At 42.4% G+C, this 25129-nt stretch overlaps 1 protein-coding gene across 2 annotated transcripts; it reads left to right on the top strand.

Moving 5' to 3' along the window:
- Window positions 1–9282: 9282 nt before the first annotated feature.
- On the top strand, window positions 9283–24793 carry St8sia3 (ST8 alpha-N-acetyl-neuraminide alpha-2,8-sialyltransferase 3). 2 transcript variants are annotated; one of them, XM_021724977.3, is made up of 4 exons: window positions 9283–9883; window positions 11186–11308; window positions 13710–14267; window positions 15820–24793. In XM_021724977.3, exons 1-4 carry the CDS (start codon window positions 9705–9707, stop codon window positions 16100–16102), a joined length of 1143 nt encoding a protein of 380 aa, XP_021580652.1. In that variant the 5' UTR covers window positions 9283–9704; the 3' UTR covers window positions 16103–24793. The 2 variants fall into 2 exon arrangements, with proteins under 2 accessions (XP_021580652.1, XP_077886092.1); XM_078029966.1 differs by lacking the exon at window positions 9283–9883 and adding an exon at window positions 10289–10629.
- The last annotated feature ends 336 nt before the right edge of the window (window positions 24794–25129 follow it).

Genomic DNA, 25129 nt, shown 5'->3' with positions numbered 1-25129 from the left:
GAAGTCATTTAATTTGACATGAGTGTTACCATTAGTAAGTTTCTAGCAATGTTTTTTTTAAATATATTTTTAATTGTCAATGGACTTTTATTTTATTTCTTTATATTTGGTGCTGAGGATCGAACCCAGCACCTCACACATGCCAGGCAAACACCTCACCACGAAGCCACAACCCCAGCCCCTAGCAATGGTTTTTGATCCTCACTGTGCATCAGAATTCCTTGAAGATCATTAAAACACACAGATGCATGACAGCTACCCCCAAGATCCTGACTCCACTGGTCTAAGGTTGAACTTGACCATAGATATGATGAATTGAGTGGCTTAGATAAACCTACTGTGCAAATAGAGTTGAGAAACATAGTTTTAAAGACAGTGATAGCAGCATCTATTCATTAGCCCCATTTAGCCATCCTACAATGTCTGAAGACTTCAAGATATCTGTACTTGATAACGACATACAATTTTTATTTGTCAGTTTCAAAATAAACTAATAAAAGGAAGTTAGACAATTTTTTTAAAGGTAGCAATTTCAGTAGAGTGGTAACAGTAGAAGCTAGTGGAAGAGAATAAAAAGAGAGGTGTGTGTTTCCATAGAAAGACTAGCAGCGTTAACATCAGATGTGGGATGTTTAGCCTCGGTCTCCTTCTGCCTTACTGTGTGATTTAACCTCTTTGTGTCTTATCTGTGAAATCAGGATAAAAATACTTGCTGTGCCCAACTCACAGTTTCCTTGGGAGGTCAAGATGGGATAATAGATGTGAGAGTACTTTGAAAAAAGATTGAAGTGCTATAAAAAAATGTAAGAAAATATAAAATGTTTTCCCCCCCAAAAGATGGCCTTAAAGATAGTGATTATCAACTGTAAAGACCTACACGTGGAACCAGCATCCCTTTCCACACTGAGCTCACAAAGACAGCATCCTTTGATAAGTGCTCACAGCTACTATCTAAAGGTCTAATACTGTTTGCAACTCACAGCCCCAGCCTTGCGCCAGATCTATAGTAGATGCAGTTTCCAGAGTCTTGCAAAACCTGCTTAAAATTACTAACACACACAGCCATGGAGCAAAAAATAAAAAGAGTAGAAAGATGCCGCTGTAAAGGTTAAAAGGCAATTTTAATATTATAAGGTCCCCCATTTAGCTGTCCATGGTGTGATTATAGAGCTAGAGTGAGCCAGGACAGCTTGAGAGACATCTGTGAGAACAGGTAGTACTACAAATCAGAATAGCCTCCTTCTCCAGGCAGATGGGGAAGGATTGTCCAAGATCTGAGCCAAAACCACCAGTACAATCCAGTGACCCCCTTGAGGTCTACTTGGGTATCCAGATATGCCCACCTGCATAAGACATGTCATACAAGGTCTCTCCAAGAAATGACAACACTCCTCTCAATTACCCTTCCCCAGATGAGCAATAGTACCTGTTTGTAGTTGCTAAGGTCCAACAGAGAGGCTTTCTTTAATCATAGATGACCATAGATGTAAAGAGTAGTATTACAACATGCTTTTACTCACTTTGGGTTTGATATTTCCTGTAAGTAAGTAAAAACACAGGAAATACAATTTTCATCAAGGAAATAGTAGACTTCATGGCTGAGTGTCCTTTTTTTTTTCTAATTATCAACTTGAATTCAGAACAAAAATTAAAACATGGATAAACTCCTAACTAGGAGTTAAGTCAGGTGTCAGGTAACTAGCGTGAGCATCAGAGATATCCTGGGGAGGATCAGTTACCTCCTCCCCTGTGGAGCCTGCCCTGGGGGCATTTGCTCTACTCAGGTTACTATCAGAGAGAAGGTGCTAATGACATTCTTGATCTGCCCACACCTCCTCCACTATTCTCCACCCAACCACTTCCACCAGTTGAAAAACTGCCCTACTCAAAGCCAAGGCACAGATACCCAAAAATCAGCCACGCCTCATCCTACACCACCTGCACCAGGATTTAGACCCTTTTGCATGTCAAACCACAGAACAGAAAAGGATTTTGAAACAAAGCTACACAGGATTCTTCACAAGTTTACAATGATGTTCTCATCCATGGAGGAACCACTCTCCTTGTGTTTAAGCTTCCTTGTGTATTCAGGGAAAGGGGCACAGGGCTAACATCAGTGTGGCATCCCTGTCTCTTTGCTTAATGAGAACAATGCTCTTTGAAGAAGCATCTTCTACGCCCCAGTGTACAGAGCCTAACCTTCTGACATGGGATGTCACTAGGTTTGGTGAAAAGGATCCTTCAGTCCTATGTGTAAATTCTACCTTTCAAAAAGCTACCGTGACTATGGCCAAGTGATTTAACCTCCTTGGGTATCTTTTCCCCACATTTAAAGAAAGGAATATAAATGTCATCAGACAGCATTCCTGTGAGCATGATTGGAGATGGAATGTGCAGGTGATCAAAATACAATAGCATATAGCTCTTTTTTTCTCTTATTGAAAATGATTTTTTTTCAATATTAGGAAGTCCAGTGACTTCTAACCTCTATGAATCCCCTATGAACAAAAGACAAAAAGAATCCCAGCCACAGTTATGTGCTTATAATTGCGACAGGGGTCCAGAGCCCAGGGAAGGGGCTACTTGGCAGTTCATCCTTCAACAATTCCTATCATTTCCTCTATGGAAACAGTATTCATCAATAAATCAGCAAGTGGCAGTGCATTTTTTTTTCAAAATTACATGAAAATCTTACCATTTTATGTGTTATAATAATATACAAACAAAACAGTGGTTCCTTTCTCCTACTTTCAAAGATATGCTGTTGACAATTATAGTTTCAGAGCATAAGGTACAAGAACTGCCCAAAAACTCAAGATGAGAGCTAAAATTAGATTTCTTTTTAAAATACAACCCCCCCCTCCGCCCTGCCATGGGACCTAGGTAATGCTGTTTGGCTGCTCTAACTGTGGGTGATTTTCTATACCTGCAGTCAGTGCAATAAAGAGACACAATAGACATAAGAATAGCTTAAAAGTTAACTGTAAGATTATTTTTCAAGTAGCTTCTCCAAGTATAATACCTTAGCTTCTAGAAGAAGTAATCGCTGCAAACATTTGAAAAGTCGAAACTCTATGCAAGGGCCTGGGAGATTAACACAATTGAACATAATAGCTCCTTCCAAACCATTTCCTAGGGACTGGAGTGCAAAAAGCTTGAAGCTTTAAAACAGCTTTCCAAATATATTTTATTTATTCAATGAAGAAAAAAAAAAGACTATTTGAAGTTCTTGTATTCCTTTCACATAGAGACACTTCACTGAGCTTTAAGAGAAGCATTCATCTGGAGGCGCAAAGTGAGTAATTCCTCAGCTTCTAGAAAATGTAATCGTTGCAAACATCTGAAATGTTAAAATGCTATGCAAAAATGTCTTTTGGAGAGATGCAGACAAAATCCTTGAAGCAAATATCATTTCAAACTGGTCCCAGCATCCACATGTATAAAGCAAATACATACTCATATGCCTGGCACAGGACGCATTGAGCATCTCTGGACAGCAATGGTGCTGCCCCTAGGGAGGGTAACTGAGATCCTGAGAGAGGGTGGGGGGAGTTTTCCTGTTCACAGTGCATCCCTCCTATGTTTTATATATGTGCGTGTATTAATATCCACCTCACTTAATCTAATTACTTAATTTAATTAACCATGACCTCTTCAGCAGGCAAGGCAGCTCATGCATCCCAGTGGAGCAGATGTTCTTTCTCTGTAATCGGTTCTAGAGACCAGACTCTTTCTCTCTGGTCTGAACTTCAGATTCACTGTAAAGCAAGAGAGATTCCCAGCCTTCTTTTCATGCTGAGCACCCTCTGTTCTGGGTGCTTTGCCGGCATTGAAAGGATGCAATGAAAACAAAATGCTGTTTCCAGCTGTCCTCACCCTCCCTTCCCAGGCTCCAGCCCTACCCAACCTTCCTTCAGCCTCATAGCAAGCCATGCTTACCAGAGGTACCACTCTGGTCTTTCCTTGGTTGCTCCTACCCCTCCACCCTAACTGGTGTGCACGCCTTTCCTTAGGATCTCTGAGACACAATAACTATGGGAGAAAGTTAAAGATCATCTTCTTCTGGTCCCTGGAATACCAATGAAACATGGTGAAGACAATCTCTCCTTTGGAACACAAGAGTTGTGTGACTCTAGCAAGTTACTTAACCTCTCTGAGCCTCAGATTCTTTATTCTTGAAATGGTAGTAGTCATTACAGATGCTCCCTCACTTACAAATAAAGTTATATTTCAATAAACACATTGTAAATTAAATTAATCACAGGTTAAAAATGCATCTGAAAAGTATAATACACCCAGCCCACTGAACATCTTTATTTAGCTCAGTCTATATTAAACATGCTCAGACATACTCCCATTATTCTACACCCGGGCAAAATCATCTAACACAAAACTCATTTTAGAGCAAAGTGTTGAATATTGAATATCTGTACCCCAAAACACTGATAACACCGTACATCATGATTTCTCAGTTGTTCGCTCTTATGATTGTGTAATTGGCTGGAGATGCAGTTCGTTGCTTCTCAGCAGAGAGGGTATTACCAGATGTTGCTATCCAGATACATGATCAAAAATCAAAATTTGAAGTATGGATTCTATAGAATATATATTGTTTTAATACCATAGCAAATTGAAAATCTGTAGGTCAAACCAACAGGGACCCTCCATATGTCTTCAAAGGCACAGAACAGAGATGGAATGAGACTAATTATGGAAATTGCCTAGGACAATACACAAACACAGCAAGTGAAAAACAAATGCTAGATGGCTTCAGCATTGTTAGCATCACCAGTAGTAGCAGAAATAACTGGCTCCCGCTACAAAGGCTGGTGCTTCTACTCTTCCCCAGGCCTGCTTCTATGTCCAGCCACCATCCCAGGACTCACTCACAAGCAGTGTGGGCGAGTGGAAGGTGGCTTTAGAGCTAGAGGGACTTTACCTTGAGCAAATCTCTAATCTCTTTCAACATCAGTTTCTTCAACTGTAAAGCAAAAATATCATGCCTTCCTAACAGGACCACCACATAGTGTAGAAGAGTGCTGGCACATGCGTGCTCTGGGTGCCTGGGTGCCTGGGCTCCTATCACTTTACTCCAAGGAAGTATATCTTCTCCTTGACCCCACCAAGCCTTCCCTCTTCTGCCTGCACACTGTCATCCTGCTAGAAGTCATGCTGCCCTGCCTGCCCTGCCCTCTCTGATTGTCTCCATCTCTGGAAACTTCAAGCATCTTTCTAGCCTCTGAGAGCTTTGGTGGCAATATCTCTGGCCATAGTGACTTTTCTTACCACTGAACTCATAAAGTACTTACCTTTTGTGGGGAAATAGGAATTGGAAAACAAGAGGACCCCAAGATTCTTTCTCAGTGGCCATGGCTAGACTTATTAAAACAGATATTAAGTCAATAATATGCAGAAAGACCTCCAGGAACATGGAGTTCCAAAAAGCAGCTTCCCGATAGACTCTCCCGGCCCTCTGTAAACTACAAGCCCCATATTGTCTGGCCAGGGTTACTTACCCTCCTGAAAGTTCCCTCATGCCTTATTCAGGAGTGTCCCATAATGGAAAATTCATTGCTAAATTGAGGCATGCTGGAACTTCTAGCATGTGATCAGGCTGGAGGGCTACTGGACACAACAGCTGACTTCTGACATCCACATGGGAGACTCCCGCTGCTTCTCCTTCTACTCAGGGCAAATCATGAACTCATTGCTCTCTACAAACTTTGGACAGTCCTGAGCAGTATTGCTAAAGATACCAGCTGTTATGGTTTAGATATGAAGTGTCTCCCACAAGCTCCTGTGTTGATGCAGGAGGTGAAATGATTAGATCATGAGAGCTGGAACCTGATCAGTCCATCCTAGATTAAGTGGACTAGGAGGGTGGTAACTGTAGGCAGGTGGGATGTGCTGGAGGGTGTGGGTCACTGGGGACATGCCCTAGAAGGGTGCATCTTCCCTGTGGCCCCTTCTGCTCTCTCTCTGCTTCCTGCCACCATGAGTCAAGCAGCTTCTCTCTACCATGCCCTTCCACCATGATGTTCTGTCCCACCTTGAACACAAAGGATGAATTCAGTGATCGTGGTCTAAATCTCTGAAACCATAAGACAAAGTAAACTTTCCCTCCTCCAAGTTATTCTTATCAGATGTTTTGAACACACGAATACAAAGCTGACCCACACACTGGCCATCTCCACCACTGGATATCTTCCTGTCCGACAGGCCTTTCTCAGTCTGACCCCAACTCCCTTTCTCTGCTCTTTGTCTTTGTCTTTGGGGCATTCACCACAAACCTCCTGCTGTTCAGCAAACCTTCCCTGCCTCTACCTGGGATACCCTTTTCTAAAATCCTCTATCTAATAAGTCCTGTTTATGCTTTAAGACCTAACCCAAATGTTGCCCCCTGAAGAATTCCACTGACCTTGTGCTGACAGAGGTCATTGTTTAGTTCTTTCATCAGTCTTCTGTTGTTTATATTCTTCTCCCCCACAAGATCATGAGGTCAAAGGTGACTTTATAACCCCCCAGTATGTCTACTGTAGTTTTTGATAATCAGCACATTTTATTTAGTGGATTTATGAAAGAAAATAGAGACGAATGAATAAAAGAACGCACAATGTTGTTTCTAATAAAAGACACCAACTTTCCTGGCCTTCCGACCCCAATGTACCTGGAAATTGTTCTTGGTAGGTATGGGTTGGTGAAGGGACACAGAATAACAGAGCATGTTGCAAAAAGTGGGCACTCATAGGGGTGGGCAAGGGAAAGTTAATACTGTGTCCCAAATAACAAATCCTCTAGAAAATATTAAAGCCAAGGGAATTTTCATTGCTGGGGTTTTTTTTGTTTGGTTGGTTGGGTTTTTTTGCCCTCCTATACTTACACACAGGGCTGATGCTAGTAAAATTTGGTAAGTGGTATTTTGTAAAAAGATCCTAATTATTTTTTAGTTTATTAAATAGCTTTAATCCCAGGTCTGGAAAACCCCTTATCCAGCAGCTCCAGTTACTCTTTGAAGTACCACCATCAGGATTATCCCCCTGGTAATTACTGAGCAATCACAGATCAGCCTGGTACATGTAATAAGAATTCCTGCCTGCCTGTTTATTTTCTGGCTAATTTGGTTCCTTTATATCATGTGACCTTCAATGAACCATATGCAATATAGGAATCATCCTACTAGAACTTCCTTTCAAAGGTGCACAGAGGTGTGCCAAGTAGAAGCAGCATATCAATTTTTTAAAATCTAGGTACAGCAAATTCATATTATAGGTCCCAGGGAAGCCCAGAACACTGTTTTTTAGAGGAAGCTGAACTTGAACCTGATCTTCACCATTCTTTGTAGGAAAATACTTCACCCAAGTATGTTTTTCCTTGGTATGTTTTATAGAAGGGCATTTATGGGGTCACAGGCCAGGGTATTTAATCTCACTCCAAATTCTGAGATTTTTTTATCCTGGTTCTATAAATGAGAAGCCAAAAACAGAGAAGTTGAGAGCTCACCCAAGGTCACGTAGCTCATAGGTGCCAGAGGCAGCATTTAGGTAAGGTCTGCCTAGCTCCAGAGCCTGACAGTAGAGCCACTACCTTGGCTGAATCCCCGTGGCATGTTACCTTGACCTTTTTTTTCCTCCAACATTTTTAATTCCTAGATAACTCTTATACGATCTTACTCCTTTGGACATTTATACTCATGTGATCTTCTAACAAAAAACATGGTAGTTACTTTAAAAAATTCCACTCAAGTACTCATCATATTGAGGCATGCACTTTTCAAAAATGTTTTAAATAATGAAAAAGCCCCACAGGGAAAAGAAGATTATCTGTGTCCTCCTGACCCACATTTTTATTTTGACATAAATATCTTTAATGGGTATTAAGTGACCCCCTTTGTCACTGGAAATAGAAGCAGTCTGCTTGCCACTCACTGTCTACAACCAAGCAGATATGCGTCACAAGGAAGCTCATCTGGTCCTCAAACATGTAGGAAACATGCCCTCTATATGAGTCAGTACTGGCCAAGAAGACATGGTCCCTGCTCTGCAGGAGCTTACAGCCTAGGAGCTTACCCTTTTGGAGAATTTACAGTCCCCTGACAAAACATAGTAAGGTAAGTCCACCCAAGTCCATAAGGCAAGACTTTCAGGAGAGAAAGAAATCCTAACTCTCTTGAAAATATCTCTTCTTGTTTATTGGGAAAAGGCTCTTGAAGGCCAACTTCTCACCTCCAGCTTCTTTCATTAGTGCTTACTGATGAAAATTTGAGGACCAAGCCAAGGGTAAATAGGGTCGAAGAAGCCATACCAGTTGCAAGGGGCAGAGCTAAAATACATGATGTGAGCTACTCCTCACCACCCAATGTGACTAAAAATGGATTCATCTGTATTTTCAATGAATATTAAAAAGATAACATATGAATTAATATGCTAAAATAAATTTAAGGTCAAGCAATACAAATTGTAAGTGAGTTTTCCTACCACCCTCAGAGGTAGCCTCTTTAACCTGTTTCTTGGGATCCTGAAAAAGAAATCTTGTGCATTTATAATGTCCTCAGCTTCTGGGCAAGTCAGACCACCCAGCAAAGCCAGGAGATTGATCATAGGGGTGGGTATGAAAGAGGTGCAATGTATCCTTCAATCAGGGCTAATGATCCAGATCTGGTCAACTCAGACAAGCTTGTTCACCTTCTGGGTGCATGGGACAGAAGAGAGGGAGCCAGGCCTCTACACCACACTCACCTCACAACTTGCTAGGCAGTATCCACCTTTTAGAGATAAGTTATGTGGTGGGCATAGAAAGGGGATCAAGGAGACATTCTAGAAAATTTCAGGGTTTTAACTACTACCAAAGCAGACCAGCCCCGCTGCTGTTGGGACTTCCTTACTGAGGTGCCTTGGCAGGTGCTGGTCAATGGGGCTGAGGGTGGTTAAGAAAAGCTTTTAAACATTTGTCATCCTAAAAAACATTCTTCCTGCATTTCTGAAAAGCAACCAGCTGGTGTTTATCCTCCGAATAGCAAATTCAGTTATTTACCCCCTTGTTCCATGATAGATTTTATAAAGTAATGAATGGTCCATTACACTAAACTTTGGGTGTCTGTCTCCTTACCACGACCTCCTCATGGATACCCTCAGCCAGGGAGGCCGGTAGGCGTGGGCTGAAGCCTTCTAGCCTCACATCCCTCCCTCCACCACCTCCCCTTCTTCCCTCCCTCTCCTGCACCCCCCCCCCCGTTATTTGGGAGATTAGAGTTCATTAATTAAATCCTGTGCTTAGATCGAACTGTAACATTATTCCAATCACATTTATCTTGCAGGCGGCGGTGGAGATGGCAGCCTCGCTGGAAACGCGCGGGGGAGCCTGAGCCGGCGGCCAGAGACGCACAGCGCGGCGCGCTCCATCGCCACGCCGCCGCGCAGCCCCTCCATCTTCCTGCTCAGCTTGGGCCCCGCTGGCTCCGGCCCTGGGGGTCCCGCTACTCCAGCGACTCACGCCCGCCCCCACCCCCGGCCTTCCGCTGCTCGGCTGCCCAGGTTCCCCCTCCCCCGCCACACACGCTCACACGCGCCCGAGAGCACACACACACACATACACGCGCACGCACGCACACACACACACATACACACACACTCACTGACACGCCAGCGAGCTGCTGGCCGCTCAATGGACCGATTTCCCTGGTTTCCCTGATCCCAGCCCTGCACGGGATGAGAAATTGCAAAATGGCCCGGGTCGCCAGTGTGCTGGGGCTGGTCATGCTCAGCGTCGCCCTCCTGATTTTATCGCTCATCAGCTACGTGTCCCTGAAAAAGGAGAACATCTTCACCACTCCCAAGTACGCCAGCCCGGGGGCGCCCCGAATGTACATGTTCCACGCGGGATTCCGGTGAGTGCGGGCCTCTACCTGAGCGCCCAGGGCTATCGGTCTAGTTTACGATGTGTCGGGGTAAGGTCAGAGAGGGGTGTTGGGGCTCATCTGAGACACTTTGGGCAAACAAACTGAGTGGTCCTCCACTCCCCTCTCGGATTCTCTGTTCCTTCTCCCTTTTATTTTTTTTTAACCCAAAGCCCCTAAAACTCGTAATCCTGATCGATATTATTGCATTTCTTGTATTCTTCCTCGGCATCCCTTCCCCCATTTCAGAAATGGGGGGTGGGGTGTTAAGGAGAAAGATGGTGGAGGGAGAGACGGCGTCGGGGGGCGGTGGGGGGAGTGATCCGCGAGATGGACAGGCGCGAGGTGAGCACCCTCCCAGCTCGCGGTCCGCAGACTCCGCGGGCTGGGCTCCCGGCGGTGCGGGCGATTTAATGGCGCAGGCGCCGACTCTCCTCGCACTCGCCTCCTCTCCTCCCTCCTCCCCATCAAAGGATGCGCGGGTCTGTTCTGTCGAAGCCCCTAGGGCTTTCTCCCTCGGCCCTTTCCCCTCACTGCCGCCCTCCTCTCTCGGCGATTTCTGCAATTCTCCCGCCCCAGTGGGACACTGGCCTCCTAAGGGCCGCCTACCCTCGCCTGGGTCGAAGTCGCCGCTCCCCACGATTCTTGGCGAGCCCCCGCCCCTACCTGTGCCCAGGAGCTCGCCAGCAGGGCCTCCTCACGGGCTGCTGCAACCTGTGGTCCGAGCCGGGCCAGAGGTGCGAGCCTAGGGAAGCCCCGCCTGGGCACAGGAGCAGAGCTGGCGGCGGCCTCCGGGGTCCCCAGTGGAGGGTGGGCAGTGAAATCAGACACAGGCTCGGGAAGGAAGAGGTTAAGGCAGGAGCCCCTCCCGCACTCTTCCCCGAGTCTCCAGTTCCTCGGCCCTTTCTCCAAAAATCAATTCCTTCGGGCCGCGGGGGCGTCGCGGGTCGCACTGGCAGCGGCGCGGCCGCTGTCCGCGGTGCTGACTCCCTGCTCCTGGCCACGCTGCCGGCTGCAGCCCTGCTGCCGGCTCCCGCCCCTGCTCACTGCGTGACGGCCATTTTATGGTCTCTCCCGCACCCGGAGGGATGGACAATGGAGAGGGGTTTCCCAGGTTTTCCTTCCTTCTACCCGGTGCGTCTAGTAGTAGAGGGTGGAACAAATGAGAGGGGCTCCGGGGTGAGCGCTGCGCGCTCCAGCTGCCCCCGGCCCCAGCTGGCTGGACTTTAATGGCTACCTCGGCTTCCCCGAGCTGAGGCCAGCACGTTTGTCTGTACTCATGCTCCTCTCCAGGTCACAGTTTGCGCTGAAGTTTCTAGACCCGTCCTTTGTGCCCATTACGAATTCTCTCACCCAGGAGCTCCAAGAGAAACCTTCTAAGTGGACCTTTAATCGGACAGCGTTTTTACATCAAAGGTAGGAGAGGAAGAACCCATCTAAAAGGTGCTTTTGAATTCCGAAGCTCCAAGAACAAAACAAAAACAAATCCAAATCCCAAACAAGAAAAACCTGCCTTCCCCCTCTCCCCCACCCCCAGTGTATTTGCCCTGTCTTCCTGGCCTAACTGCACAATCATTATTGGTTACCCTCTCCAGTGAGTGTAGTGCCCTCTCTAAATAGGAAACACCAGAATGACCAATTGGAATAGGGAAAAAAAAAAATACGTATTTCCAATATCCTCCCTCACTTGGGCTTGAAAGAACACCATGACTTGCAGTTAACAAGTCTGGCTAGGATTACCAAAGCCAGACAGCCATTAAAAAAATAAAGAAGAAGAAGAAAGCCCCGTAGTTAATTTCAAGACTGCCCAGTGCATTTTCATTCGCTCATTTGGGGGGAAAAATGAAAAATAAAGTAAAACTGTATTATTTCATTGAGACACACGGGAAATAGCATCTCCATCAAATTCCTGATGAGGAGGTGGGCCCAAATATAAGCAGGTATTTAGGACTGTTGTGATTTTGCCTAGTTGTTTTCATTAAGTTTTTACAGCTTTTAACTTACTATAAAGCTGTCTAAGGTCATTCTTATTAATTGATGCAGCCTCATTTTATATATGAAAAAGTTTTTTGTTGTTGTTTTACATGGGGTGAGGGAATGAGATTTACTCAAATTTACTTATTCTCCTCAGGGATTCTGGTCTTCTCTCAGAAACACACATAAGTCATTGCTTCTTCCTTTTGGTGGGATTATCGTGCTGCTGGATGCAATGTGAGCCATCTAGTGTATTCATGAAGGGTGTGAATTCTTATTTTTACAGACTAGTCTGTTTAGGGAGTTGTTTTGATCATACCATTTTTAGTTACTGCTCTTTTTAAAAATGTGTAATCTACTGGCAAAATTAAAACATATTCAGTAAATATTCATGGTGTCAGGAAAATGTTTATTCAAAAAAATTGACATACAACCATATGACTATTATTACATATTTTTAAATATTTATGTTTAATCCAAAATTAGTTCAGGAAATTTGAGTAATATTAAAAACCCCCTAAGTGATTTTGTAAAACTTTTGGGGTGCTTTTTAAAAACTTTTGGGGTTTTAATCCAATATTCATTTTATAAATAACCCCCAAATTTTCAAGGATAGAACACATTATATACCTTTTCCCAAAACACATATCTTACTCAATAAAAACATTCCTAACCCACTAGGTCATGTGACCCTGATGACCAATCAGAAGGGCATTTCTTTTTTAAAACTTCCCTCCTTTCAATCCACTTATTAGGTAACCTTTAATTTTCACCAGTATCATTTTAAACTTTCCTTGCCTTTATAACAGCTTTATAATCAGTAAAACAGTACTGATCACTTCGGAAATTTTGGATTGGAGATGTCAGTTGATGTTGCTCTATACTTTGAATAATGAAGTAGTTTTTTAAAAATGAAAGTCCAAGCAAGTTTCAAAACATTTCATTTCATTCCTGATATTTTTAAACAAAAAGACTGGATTTTCAGTGTAATTTCTTAGCACTGGGAAATCTAGCAGCAAAGTAAGGCATTACTGGTCCCTTAAATATTTTAATGGGTTTGCATTTAAAAGGAAACAAGTTTACTTAAAGATTAATAAGAAATCAACCTGAAGTTCATTTTATGTTTCACTCCTGTCTTAAGCTCCTTATTCTTCAAATATACATATATTTTCAGTGTTACATTAGACTCTGTTTCTAAGGATTTGATATATCCCACTAAATTCTGTTTTTACATAATCAAGCAGGAAAATATCCTGTTTCATTATTCAAGGGGTCTTAATGAGATTATCATCTCATTTCTATTAAATATTCAACTACATCCACTGCTACTCCCATTTTCATATTTTAATAATAGATAGTGTTGTACTGACTCATATCTCTTTGGCTTTTATTTGGACACCAGTGATATTTGATATTCTTAAACATTGCAGTCCAATAGCAAACAAGTAGTCCCTAGTTACAAACTCTTAAGTCACCAATGTTTGTGCACTAATGTAAGCTCTTTGGGGCCTGTGTAAATTGTCTCCCTATATTTTCTAACACAGTTTGGCATACACCTCCTTCCTGGTCAAATAACATTCCTCAAGTAGATCAGAAAAGCAAAAAAACTGCAAGTTGCATTTACAAACCTCAGAGGATTACATTCCAAACCTGACTGAAAGATTGCAACATTCCTATACATTCTGACTGCAGCCCTCCCTTCAAAGACCACAATTATGAATGTGTAGCCCTTGAATTCAATGTACTTGAGATTCTTGTCTGAATGAAATGGCAGCATAAGACATAAGATGGAAACTCGGTTCTTTTGAATGGAATGCATTTAATGAATTTCTTTTTATTTTAGGCAAGAAATTCTGCAGCATGTCGATGTAATAAAAAATTTTTCTTTGACCAAGAATAGTGTTCGGATCGGACAACTGATGCACTATGACTATTCCAGCCATAAATATGTTTTCTCTATTAGCAATAACTTCCGGTCACTGCTTCCAGAAGTGTCACCCATTCTGAATAAGCATTATAATATTTGTGCTGTGGTTGGAAATAGTGGGATCCTGACAGGGAGCCAGTGTGGACAAGAAATAGATAAATCAGATTTTGTTTTTCGTTGCAATTTCGCCCCTACGGAGGCTTTCCAGAGAGATGTTGGAAGGAAAACCAACCTTACCACCTTCAACCCCAGCATCCTGGAAAAATATTACAACAATCTTTTGACCATACAGGACCGTAACAACTTTTTCCTCAGTTTAAAAAAGCTTGATGGGGCCATTCTTTGGATCCCTGCGTTTTTCTTCCACACTTCAGCAACTGTTACCAGAACGTTAGTTGACTTTTTTGTTGAACACAGAGGTCAGTTAAAGGTCCAATTGGCTTGGCCTGGAAATATAATGCAGCATGTCAACAGGTGTGTATATTTTATTGCATTTAACTCTTACCCCACCAGATGGCAAATCAATACTGTAACCTCTTGGGGGTTGGGAGTCATCCTTAGTTGTTTTAGTACTTTAGGGAAAACTCTTCTCTTTCTTAATCAATGAATGAATCATTCCAGTTAAAAAGTTCCGTCTACCCTCCAGCTGGTAGCCCAGTGTCAAATGGAGAGATTGGTGTTTCATCAGTCTCCCTCCTCTCTTCCCTTTTCCCCTCTTGGTGGGAAGCTTACTGAGAAGTCATGGAAAACACCAGGAATCAAGAATTTACCACTGGCTAAAGTACACAGAGCAAATGGTTTTTAAAGAAGGTGTAGTTGGCTCAAAATTGCCCCTTTTGTTTGATGTTTAGATAGTTTAGATATTTTTGTAGATGTCCAAGGCCAGCAAACCACCTAAATAAATCACAAATTGTATTATCTGCCTTTATAATTTGATTTTGGAATATAAAAACCTGTGAAAAATATTTTATGAGCTCCTTGTTATCTCTTATGATTTGATGGACTAGCCAGAGCAGCTGTGTTTTCCTATAACCTGGTGGTTTTCAGTACTGGTTGTACGTAAGAATTACTTGAAGAGCTTTTAAAAATACTGTTATATGGGCTCTACCCCAAGAGCATCTAATATAATTTTTTCTGGTGGAAAGGGAGAAAGGGACCAGGCAGTTGGGGTTTTGTAGTAATTCTCCAGATGATTCAAATATGCAGTTGGAATTGAGAGCCACTAATCCAGGGTATGTTAGAAAGCAAGATTAATTGTTGGATTTTTTTTTTCCTTTTAAATCATCTGAGCAAATTACCTAATGCTGATTCCCCCTATATAAGAAGACAAAGTGTCCCAACAGAGCACCAAATATTACTACAAATTAGAGTGGGGTTCTGGAAAAATCTGGTAACCAGGGAATCTTAAGGATTTTCATTCTGTAACAGATTATTCTCATCCTATAGCCCCTAAAGTCTTCCAAATTTAAGATCTCTAGTTAACCTCTCATTGAAAAAGGATTCTAATAAGCTGATATGTCTAATAAATGGGTGCATCTCTGAAAGGTAGGGTGATTCTATAATTAATAGTCCAAACCAGAACTTTTCCTTGGAGAGAAAGGGGGTCCTGTTAACAATTACAACAACTATAACAGACATAGACTTGGGCAATCCCTATTAACCAGGATGTACGTTCAGAGATAATAGAGCCCAACTCTCAGGTTCAAAGATGAACCAACTGAAATATAAAGGGCAAGAACTATTTACCTAACGTCACAATCACTTCCAAAATGGAGAACTAGAAGCCAGGTCTTCTGCCAGACTGTCTCTTTATAAACTCATCCTTTGGCTCCCCTCATGTTTAATTTTAGTGAATTTTAAATTTCAATTGGAAGGGGGAAGGCCAGGGTGACTGGACTGGGAGGTGGATTTATCCATGTAACTTAAACTGTCTAAACAAATCCATCTCCCAGCCCAGTACAACTGACCCATCAGATTGAAGCCTTGACATTGGCCTCTGAATCCTCGTGTACTTATTGTTCTGCAGGTACTGGAAAAACAAACACTTGTCGCCCAAACGATTGAGCACAGGTATTCTTATGTACACCCTTGCCTCAGCAATATGTGAAGAGATCCACTTGTATGGATTTTGGCCTTTTGGATTTGACCCCAACACAAGGGAAGATCTTCCGTACCATTACTATGACAAAAAAGGAACCAAATTTACCACCAAGTGGCAGGAGTCCCACCAGCTGCCTGCTGAGTTTCAGCTGCTATATCGAATGCATGGGGAAGGGCTCACCAAGCTGACTCTGTCACACTGTGCCTAAGAACTCGGAATGGAAAGTGCCAAATGGCTGTTTAAAAAGTGCCCCAAATCAAATTGAATAGTCTTCAGAGTAGAACCCCAGAGACTTACAAGGCTCGTCTGCCACTTAAAAGGAAAGGTGTCTGCTCCCCCTTTTGCATTACTCTTTGAATGGTCTTAGCAGACTTGGCAGGACAGATGCATTGAAGCCACATAATTTAAGCTCAGTTGATAAAGGGAATGTTGCATTTGGAAGTATGCTGCTAACAGAATGGTGTGAAGTATTTTCATGTTTGTATTTTAATAATAAACTGCCTCCCATGTTGATGAGGACTAGAGCTGTAGTTTCTGCAGCTCTGCTCAGATACAGTCCTTGTAATCAGAGGCCTCAGGCCAATTGGGGCAGAATCTGTTTTGCTGGTGGGATCAGACTCTTCAAAATGGAAACAAAAAATTGGTTTGCATATCTCCCTCTCTGCTCCCTTCCCCTCCCCCTCCTTCTCCCCCTCTCTCCCTGTTGCTCCCCCACCCCCTGTCACGTCTCTCCCTCTCCCTGAAACCATTCCCCTGCCCCACAACCACGGAGTTTAATAATTTGCTAGGAATCCTATTGAATTAGCTTTGCTTGTGTGTGTTGCATCTGTACTTGATGTGTTCAAGGTTCTGGGTAACTTTGATGTTTCATGACAAACCGAGAAAAATCATGATGAATCCCCTCATGACTATTTTTATAAGAAATGCATCTTATGAAGTCCTCACTCATCCATATGGTCATTCTGCAGCAGGGTGGTCTCTCTGGGGTGAGTGGCATATAATGCAGGTCATCTTTCACTATCACAGAGAAAGCCTATGGTGTGGGTGGCATTGCATCTCTTGGCATGGATGTGATTATGGCAGATAATAACAATGTTGCCACATCTGCAAGGGCATTGCAGCCTAGGCCTGGTGTTTCCCATAGTCCCAAACCATCCTCTCAGCATACAGAGGCAATTGAGTCAGTTGAAGAGACTGGGACACTGAAGGAAGAAAAAGACTGTTTAGAAGTTGCTACGTTGTCCGTTGTCCTGTCTACACCATGATGGGGTAACCATGTTGCACATCTGGAGCCTTTGAGAACCAGCAGGGCTAGAGAGGAAGGCTGGAGGTCAGCCAGGCCATCCTCTGTGGATAATGGTAAGGTGAGAGCATTTCAGGGCCCTGCTGTTTGTTTGCTTTGAGACACTTGTAGACACTGAATATTCCCTAGTTGCCCTGAAATCAGTTCTACATGCCTATAAGTTAAGTATTTCAAAAGAGAAAGCCATTGTGCAGTGGTGAGTCTTAGTACTAAATAGTCCTTGGAATTTGAGATTATATAGGCTTGCCATGGAGGAATTAGTTGGCCATTCTCCTTTCATTATTTCAGCCTTAGGAGTAGAAATCGTATCACCCCCACCCCTGGCTTCTTACTGAGCAGCACTTTGTTCTTCCAGTTCAGCCCAAAGTCTGGCCAAGTTGATGTTAAATTTTAATAAGTTTCTTTCCAAATGCCAGTCAAGCACATTTGTTATATGTTTGAGTGGGAGAGTTTATTCTTTTCCAGAAATCTCATCTAGATTGCTTGCAATGTCACAAATCCCATGAAAAACCATTGCTGTATTCAGTTGTCAGTTCACTGCCCCTCTTTGGGAAAGTAAGATCATGCCTAAAATTAAGCCAAATACAATAAGGAAAGACATAATCCTTATGTTCATGTTCTGCATGGTCCTAAAGCTTCAGGGAGCTATTCAGAGCAGCTGGATAGATCCAGAGGTTAAAGAAAAAGTGAAAGAAAAACATTCCGGTTCAAACACGGTACCTACTGTGACATGACTTATCATGTATGGTCGTCATCTACATAAATGGGAAGAAGTAGGAATAGAAGTTTTGAAACAGGAAACTAAAACAATTCCATATATGAAGAAACTATGAGGGAAGATATTTAAAACATTCTGAAGTTCAGTGGTATGTTCCCTGTCACTTTAAAGAAGACAATCCTGCTGTTCTCAGGCTGCGCTGGGTTAGAATCACAGAGAGATTGATAACTGACAGAAATGCGTAGTTGGCTGTTCCTGAGCACTTAGTTCAGTTGGTTACAGCTGAGTGATTTAATGCCCATATTCCTCGAGCCAGATTCTGACTCTGGAGTTTCAATCCCAATGTACCTTTTAGTATTTACTAAATATAAATACATAGACATTTTGAACCATGCAGATTGAAGGAACAACAACAACAACAAAAAACCAGAATCCTTAAAAACAGTTCATTGTTCCAAGGCAGACTAAATTTAAATTTAATTTCATCTCAATGTAAAGCTTTGTTTGTTTTTTAAGTTCTGAGAGGTTTGTTGTAGTTGTTGTTGTTTAATCTCACTGAATGCTTTTTCCATCTTAGGAGTGACAGGACCTTCTCCTTCCCCTACCATCATTTCAGCTGTATTTAACAGGAACTCAAAATAGAGGGGAAATGGACTTATCTCCAGAACCAGAAGGACTTAGAGGTCACCCCTAATTCTAGACAGGATTTCTTGAAGGTGATCCCTAAAGACCACATTTCCCTTTATTAAGAAAAATCTTGTGAAGAAAATTTTAAGCCCTCCTGTTTGGTTATCCACAATACTCAGACTTCATAATTTTTTTCATTTGTAGTTCACATTCCCCTCCTATTCAAAAAAATTAGATGCAATATGTGGGTAAAGCATTTATCCCAATTTTCAGTGCATAGTAAGTGCTCAACATATAGCAGCCTTTCCTATTGTTGTATTGTTGGTTATGCCCTTGACCTGCAGTTCCAACACTGAGAAAAGCAGCCTCTAGTGAATAGTACAAGATCTCTTTGTTTTTTAAAGATTGTTTCAAAGATTAAACCTATATAGCCACCATCTAAACCAAAAGACATGGTGGCTCCTGTGTGTCCTGATTAGAAAGGCAGCTGTCAGTAACCAGAGTTTGCTGGCTCTCCCATAGCTCCCAGGCTTGCGGAGTCAAGTGCACTGAGCTGGGAAGATTTACCACAGGGTAATTTACCTCTTACTTGACTCACTATAGGTCCACACCCCTTGGCTTTTGCATTGACCTCATTTTGTTGGTTCTAGGGTAAGGACATTCTTTTGTCAGCAACGTTCCCCTTTTTAGAATACTTAGAGCAGAGCCCACGTTCACCTATGGGAATAAATATCACCATAAGGCTCCCAATTCTGTCCATGACACCAACACAAATAACCAATTAAGTTGCAGAAGAGAAAAGAAAAACAACTAACATTTGGCAGCTTGCTTGATGCTAGACCCCCAGTGTACAGACATGTAGATCCCAGGAGACAGGGTTAAAGGTAATGTCAAGAATTTCTCCCACATCCAGAGTTTCTTTCCCATATTTGATGATTAACTTCTGTAGTTCCTCCATTGTTGTGTCCTTGTGTTAAGTATCCTTGATCATCGGGAAAGTGCTGTGTGCCAAGCAGTGCTTACTGTGACCACTGTGCCATCTGTGTGACCCTCATGTCAGGCACCTGACTGTGGAGCTACAGCAAGGACATTCAAAGGACCAGTCTCCTTGTGCACAGGTCACCAGTTAGACATGATTGTGAGTCCCCAGACAAATCTAATTTGGTGGGGAAGTCAAGGAATGGAAGAACATTTCTTTAATTTTAAGCAAGACACTAAATAGTAGACACTCTCAGACAGTAGTGCACTGTTGCCCTGAGGTCAGCAGATCAGGGATCAGACTACAGAGTACTAGGACACTGGAAAGATAAGCACCTATAAGCTTCCCCAGTCCTAATTCTCAACTTTTCAGATGAGAAAATGGAGATACAGAAAGGCTAAGGGACAGCCCAAGATTGTATAATTTGGAGAAATTTATCTCATCTTGGACTTACCAGGATCAAATGAAGATAGACTCAAAGGGACCATGATTTTGGTCTGGAATCTTTAGGGCACAAAAAGTAAGTTGGAAGGGTTGCAAAGGAAAAAAAAAATTATTTCTCCATGTAGAGCAATAAAGGATACATTTGTTCACTGGTAACCACCCACCTTCTCCCCTGAAATGAAAGAAGAACCCCTTGGTGCTCACTGTTTGGTAAATCACAATTCAGTTTTTTATAGTTCACAGTTGACAATGGAAATCCTATTCAATACTCTGTTCGTCTTAATAAAACCTCGTTTTAGTAACAGGTATGCATAGTTTAGAAGCCAAAGGCTGAGAATGGCTGCCCATTTTTCCTTCTGCCTACTTTGCAGCAGGGGTCTCTTGAGCTCAGAAATGCTTTCCTTATTATAAGTAATTTCAACATCAGACTTTGAATTATTATATTTAGTTCAATATGCTGAGAAGTTGTACCAACAATAACAATTTTGGTGAATCTTCAGAATGATAAAATGAGCAATTTTCTGGGTAATTCTGGATTCTTAGGTCCTTTTTTCTTGTAATTATTTGCATGTACCAGGCAAAAGTTTCTGTTTAGCTGCTGCTTCTTCCACAACATGTACAACTGACCTTTTGTTTTCAAAGGGAGTTGGGACTGTGTCCATGTGGCTGAAAAGCCCAGAGGGAACACCACAGGTACTAGAGATCTAGGGCACTTTGGCTTGCTGAGTGACCTGTCTAGACTCTGTGGCCCAATTAATCAAGGCCACAGATGAATTGATATCAAGGACCAAAGTGACTATGCCTCTCACACTTAGGCTGCTTTGCCACGCAGATGTAACAGTTGAAATGGGAATGTCATTATTGTTTTAGAATGTCGTTATTGTATCATGTCAGTATTTCTGAAAATTTATTTTTACTGTGATGACTATTGAAGATATATGTGTTTTAATAGACATTTTATCCTCAACAAAGCTCATTTTCTTGGTGTTGATTACAGTAGAATCATAGTCAAAGACCTGTTGCAGAATAAGTGACTCTAAGTTTACTGTAGAGTTCTGAAGTAAGAACCTGGTTTATACCACTGACCCATCAGCAAGCAAAACTATATGAAATAAGGAACTCTTGAAAATACAACTCTTAATTTCTCACCCCAAACCTTTGGCTCATATCTTGGAATAAGCTCAGCTTACAAAAGTTCCCAGATGATTCTGATGTGGTCTGTTTTGGAAACCAGTAATATAAAGCACAGTCAAATATAGCATGCCAACCACGGTAGCTGAATCCTCATCAGTCCTCATACAGTTAGTATCAAATGTTCCTTAGAGTTTCCACAATACATGGCCATGTAGACAAAAGACCCAACCAGACAACTCTTCCAGCTAAATTGACCATTCACTGATCCATAATCGAATGGTAATTGCTCATTCTAGTCAGAATGGATGGAAACCTGAGGACCAAGTGGGGAGCATTGCTTTAATATACTTTACCCCAAGGCTGGCTCTTTATATTCCACTCCATATTTCAAACTAAGGGGCAGATTTCAGGTGATTCATCTTTACAAATGAACCGACTGAGAAACAGGGAATTTACATAATTCAATCAGATTCAATTTGAGAGTCGATTCACAGGGCCTAAAATGTTTCTTGAAGGGTCTGATTTCTCAAACTCCAAGTACTGCCCAAAATGCAAAGGTTTTCCAGCGATGAAACCAATCCAAAAAGAAATTCAAGGGGCTAAAATTCTAAGACCAAACCAGTGTAAGAAAAAGGGTCATTTGTTCCAGCTGCCTTGTTCCAGCCTTTGTTGGAGAAGGTGCCACAGTTCTAATGAAGTTTTAGCCAGGCTTCTTTCTATCAATGTGCACATGCAAAGCCTCTGTCATCGGAGGTACTAAAGGGCTCCTCTGATTTCCCTTTTGTGTGATTCAGAAACAGTTTTAGCCCTTTGATGTGCTGCCACATGTTAAACAACTGGCTCTGGAGAACACGCATTTACCAATTACTGCGGTGTAAATATTTTCAGCATAGCCGATTTTAGGCTACTAACTTAATGTCAGCCAGCTCAAACTGCAAAAACGTTTTCAAGAGCCAGTAAGAGCTGGCTTCAGCATAACATGAGCAGGCTCCAGCACAGCACTGCCCGAACAATTTCCAAGTCAGTGAGTACCCAACAGAAGAGGTTGGCAGTGGCTTTGGAGGGAAACATTTTCACCTAGGCCAGGGTCACTAATTTTTTGTAAAAGAGCATGTTGTGTCCTTTAGGCTGAATCCCTAAGTCATTCAAAAATTTTCCTAGCCACTTGCTATTTGGATCCCCTCAACAGACTCCTCAGCACTCAAGATTATCAGCCACACTTTTCTAATTTCAGAGAGTATTCCTCCAGGTAAACATTCTGTAATTTAACCACCAGTTGAAACCATATTTGACTGATCTTCTGTTTATTTGTCTTTTAATCCTACAGTCCATCCCTGTTTTCCCAACTCTGTATTTTTCTATGTTCACTTGCTCATCCTCCTCCTGACACAGCACAAAATTCACAGGTATCCAAAAAACCAGGCAATGAAAGGAGCCAAGAAAGAACAAGACACCCAATCAGCTCACCTGGTCATGCATACCTGCAAAAGCTCTGTGGTTCAAGGTCTGTACCCCAACAGGGGACACTCCACTGAGCACCATGCCTGTAGCTGGCATGTATACACAGTGGGACTCTATTTACCCTTCAAACAGCTGCTGACGGTCAAGAAACACCACTGACTCAAAACACCTCTGGCAACTCAGTGGGTGAGTGGGCAAACTCTGTAGAGGAAGGTGTCATGTGATGCTTTGCCCTTAGCAAAGCTGGATTATGAAAAAAACAAACACATAACCATAGCAGTCATCTGGCCCTGGGCAGCACAGAGACTGTCCTTCCTTACCAATAGCTGTGCACATACTCCCTGCTGAGGATTTGGAAATCAGATACACTGGTCATCCACAGAAAAGCTTTGAAAATGGACAGCTTTTCTGGTAGAAGTCATTCTGAGGTGGTCTTAATTAAGCCCTTTGGAGGGCAATGCTGGAAAAAAAATATGTACTTAATTTTTCAACACAGTGAATGGCCACAGGTTTTTATTCATGTAATGAGTCAAAATTAGATCATGAAGGACCAAATCTACTTTCTTGTTGCAGTAAAATATCCTACAAGTTCTGTAAGGGATTTCCATATTGTCAATGTTTGAAACTCAAATTAAACATTTATTATTTTTAAAAGGTTTTCTGTTCTTAACAATCATGGAAATGAGCTTGTTTCTCTATATTCAGCAACCTAGGTTTATTTTAAATGAGTCAGGTGTATGTTCTGGTGTTGTTCTATGTTCTCAACAAATTGTATGTAACTAACCACAAAATACACCTTCATCTTCTGGTTCTTTTCCTGACACCAAAGAAATAAGTCCTCAGCTACATGCACATGAGACTTGACAGGTAGGCCCCATTATATTATGAATAAATTTACAGAAAAGCCGGTCTTGTGGAACTAGCCACTTCTATAACCTTTTTAGATAAGAAGGTAGGAAAGAAAAATTGGTAGACCATGGGAGACAATGAGTTTGGACAACAAGTATAGAAGTGAAATAAAATCATTCACTCACTTGCAAAAAGGAGGGGAAGTTTCCCTTAGACTATTTTGCAAGACTTAGAATAACTGCACTCCAGGCTAGTAATGCTGTTTAACCACGTTGCAAGATCCAGATCTGGACTCACACCGTGCAGAAAAGCAGCCTTACAGCTAAGAGCCCTGGGAGGGGTTTATGACAGACTGAGATGCAGTCAGCAAGCATCAGCAATTAGCACTGAAAATTGCACACAGGACAACACTCTGACACACCACAATGCAGGATCATTTAGTTATATGGGATAGTAACCTAAGTCTGCAGTGGAACCCGACAGAGCTAGACATCATCTCAGGTCTAGATGGCAGATCCTCATCCTCCATGCAGAGGTGAGGTTCAGAAGGTCAGAGTGACTTGTCTGTCCACCTGGAATCCCAGTGTGGGTCTCCCAATTGGTGGTTTCACACCACACCGTGCCACTTCTATGACTTGGGTGGGAAGCTGACAATCGATTGTGGAAGCATAAACCAGAAGTCAAGACAAAAGAATGTTTGTGATGTTTTCTCTCACTTAACCTACTTTGGTTTCACCATTTTACTTTAGCATCATCTTAAGGAAATGTTATATCAGTGCAGAATGACGAACAAAGCTCTTTACAGAGTAATGATGAAACCAAAAGGGAAAAGGCCGGAGAACACCGAATGTAAATTAAAGAATTGAAGGAGAAGCATGTGTCAGGAAACAGAAATGCCTCATATTGCTATTACCTTGGCGCCCTCCCCCACACACTGGATGCATTTGTTTTGGAAAATGCAATTTTATGCTGAGAGACTTCGAAGGAAGGCTTTGCCCCTTCCCAACAGCACCATTTATCTTGCTGTTTGGAAGAAGCCGTGGCCCCTACAAGTCATACTCACCTGCTTTGGGAGAGGCAGCCTCTCCTGCCCTTGGAAACAGCTGCCATCTGGTGAGGGCCACAGAGACCTGAAAGAAGCCAGCACTGCTGGACTGAGGACCGTGTAAATATCTTCTGCCTTCCTGGTGAATACGGACGATCATCTTTCATAGAGGTAATTGCGTGTATATTGTGACTGTAGTCTGTGAAGAAAATGCAATGGTTTGCTTTGACAGCTCTCCAAATGTATCTAAGTGTGAATGTGCCTGCCCCATTGCCTCATGTGCCAAACACAGTACTGAATGCATTGTTTTTAAATAAACTTTTATTGTGCATTGGAAAACACTGCTGGTTGACTCTGTTCCACTTGGAGGATACCCCACCGGCTCCCTGCCTGCACCCACTAACACCTTCACACTTCATACAGTGAAGAACTTGTTTTCTCATCCTCAGTGTTGTGAGGGCTTCTCCCAGAGGTTTGTGGGACTCCACACGGGGCCTGAGCTTAGTTGTCTGCAGCCAGGAACCAGATGCAAATACCAAAAGTGCCCCATGCAAACTTTATCCATTGGTCTTTAAATGAAAAAGGGCTTCACATTATTAATGATGATACATTACTCTTCACTGTTATAATTAAACATCATTTTATTGAACCAAGAGTTCTGTGAGGGAGAGAAAC

This window comes from Ictidomys tridecemlineatus, chromosome 13, assembly GCF_052094955.1.
Source record: "Ictidomys tridecemlineatus isolate mIctTri1 chromosome 13, mIctTri1.hap1, whole genome shotgun sequence".
NCBI classification, from domain to species: domain Eukaryota; kingdom Metazoa; phylum Chordata; class Mammalia; order Rodentia; family Sciuridae; genus Ictidomys; species Ictidomys tridecemlineatus.
Note: the sequence above shows the minus strand (reverse complement) of the source record. Positions and strands in the feature narration are given on the sequence as shown.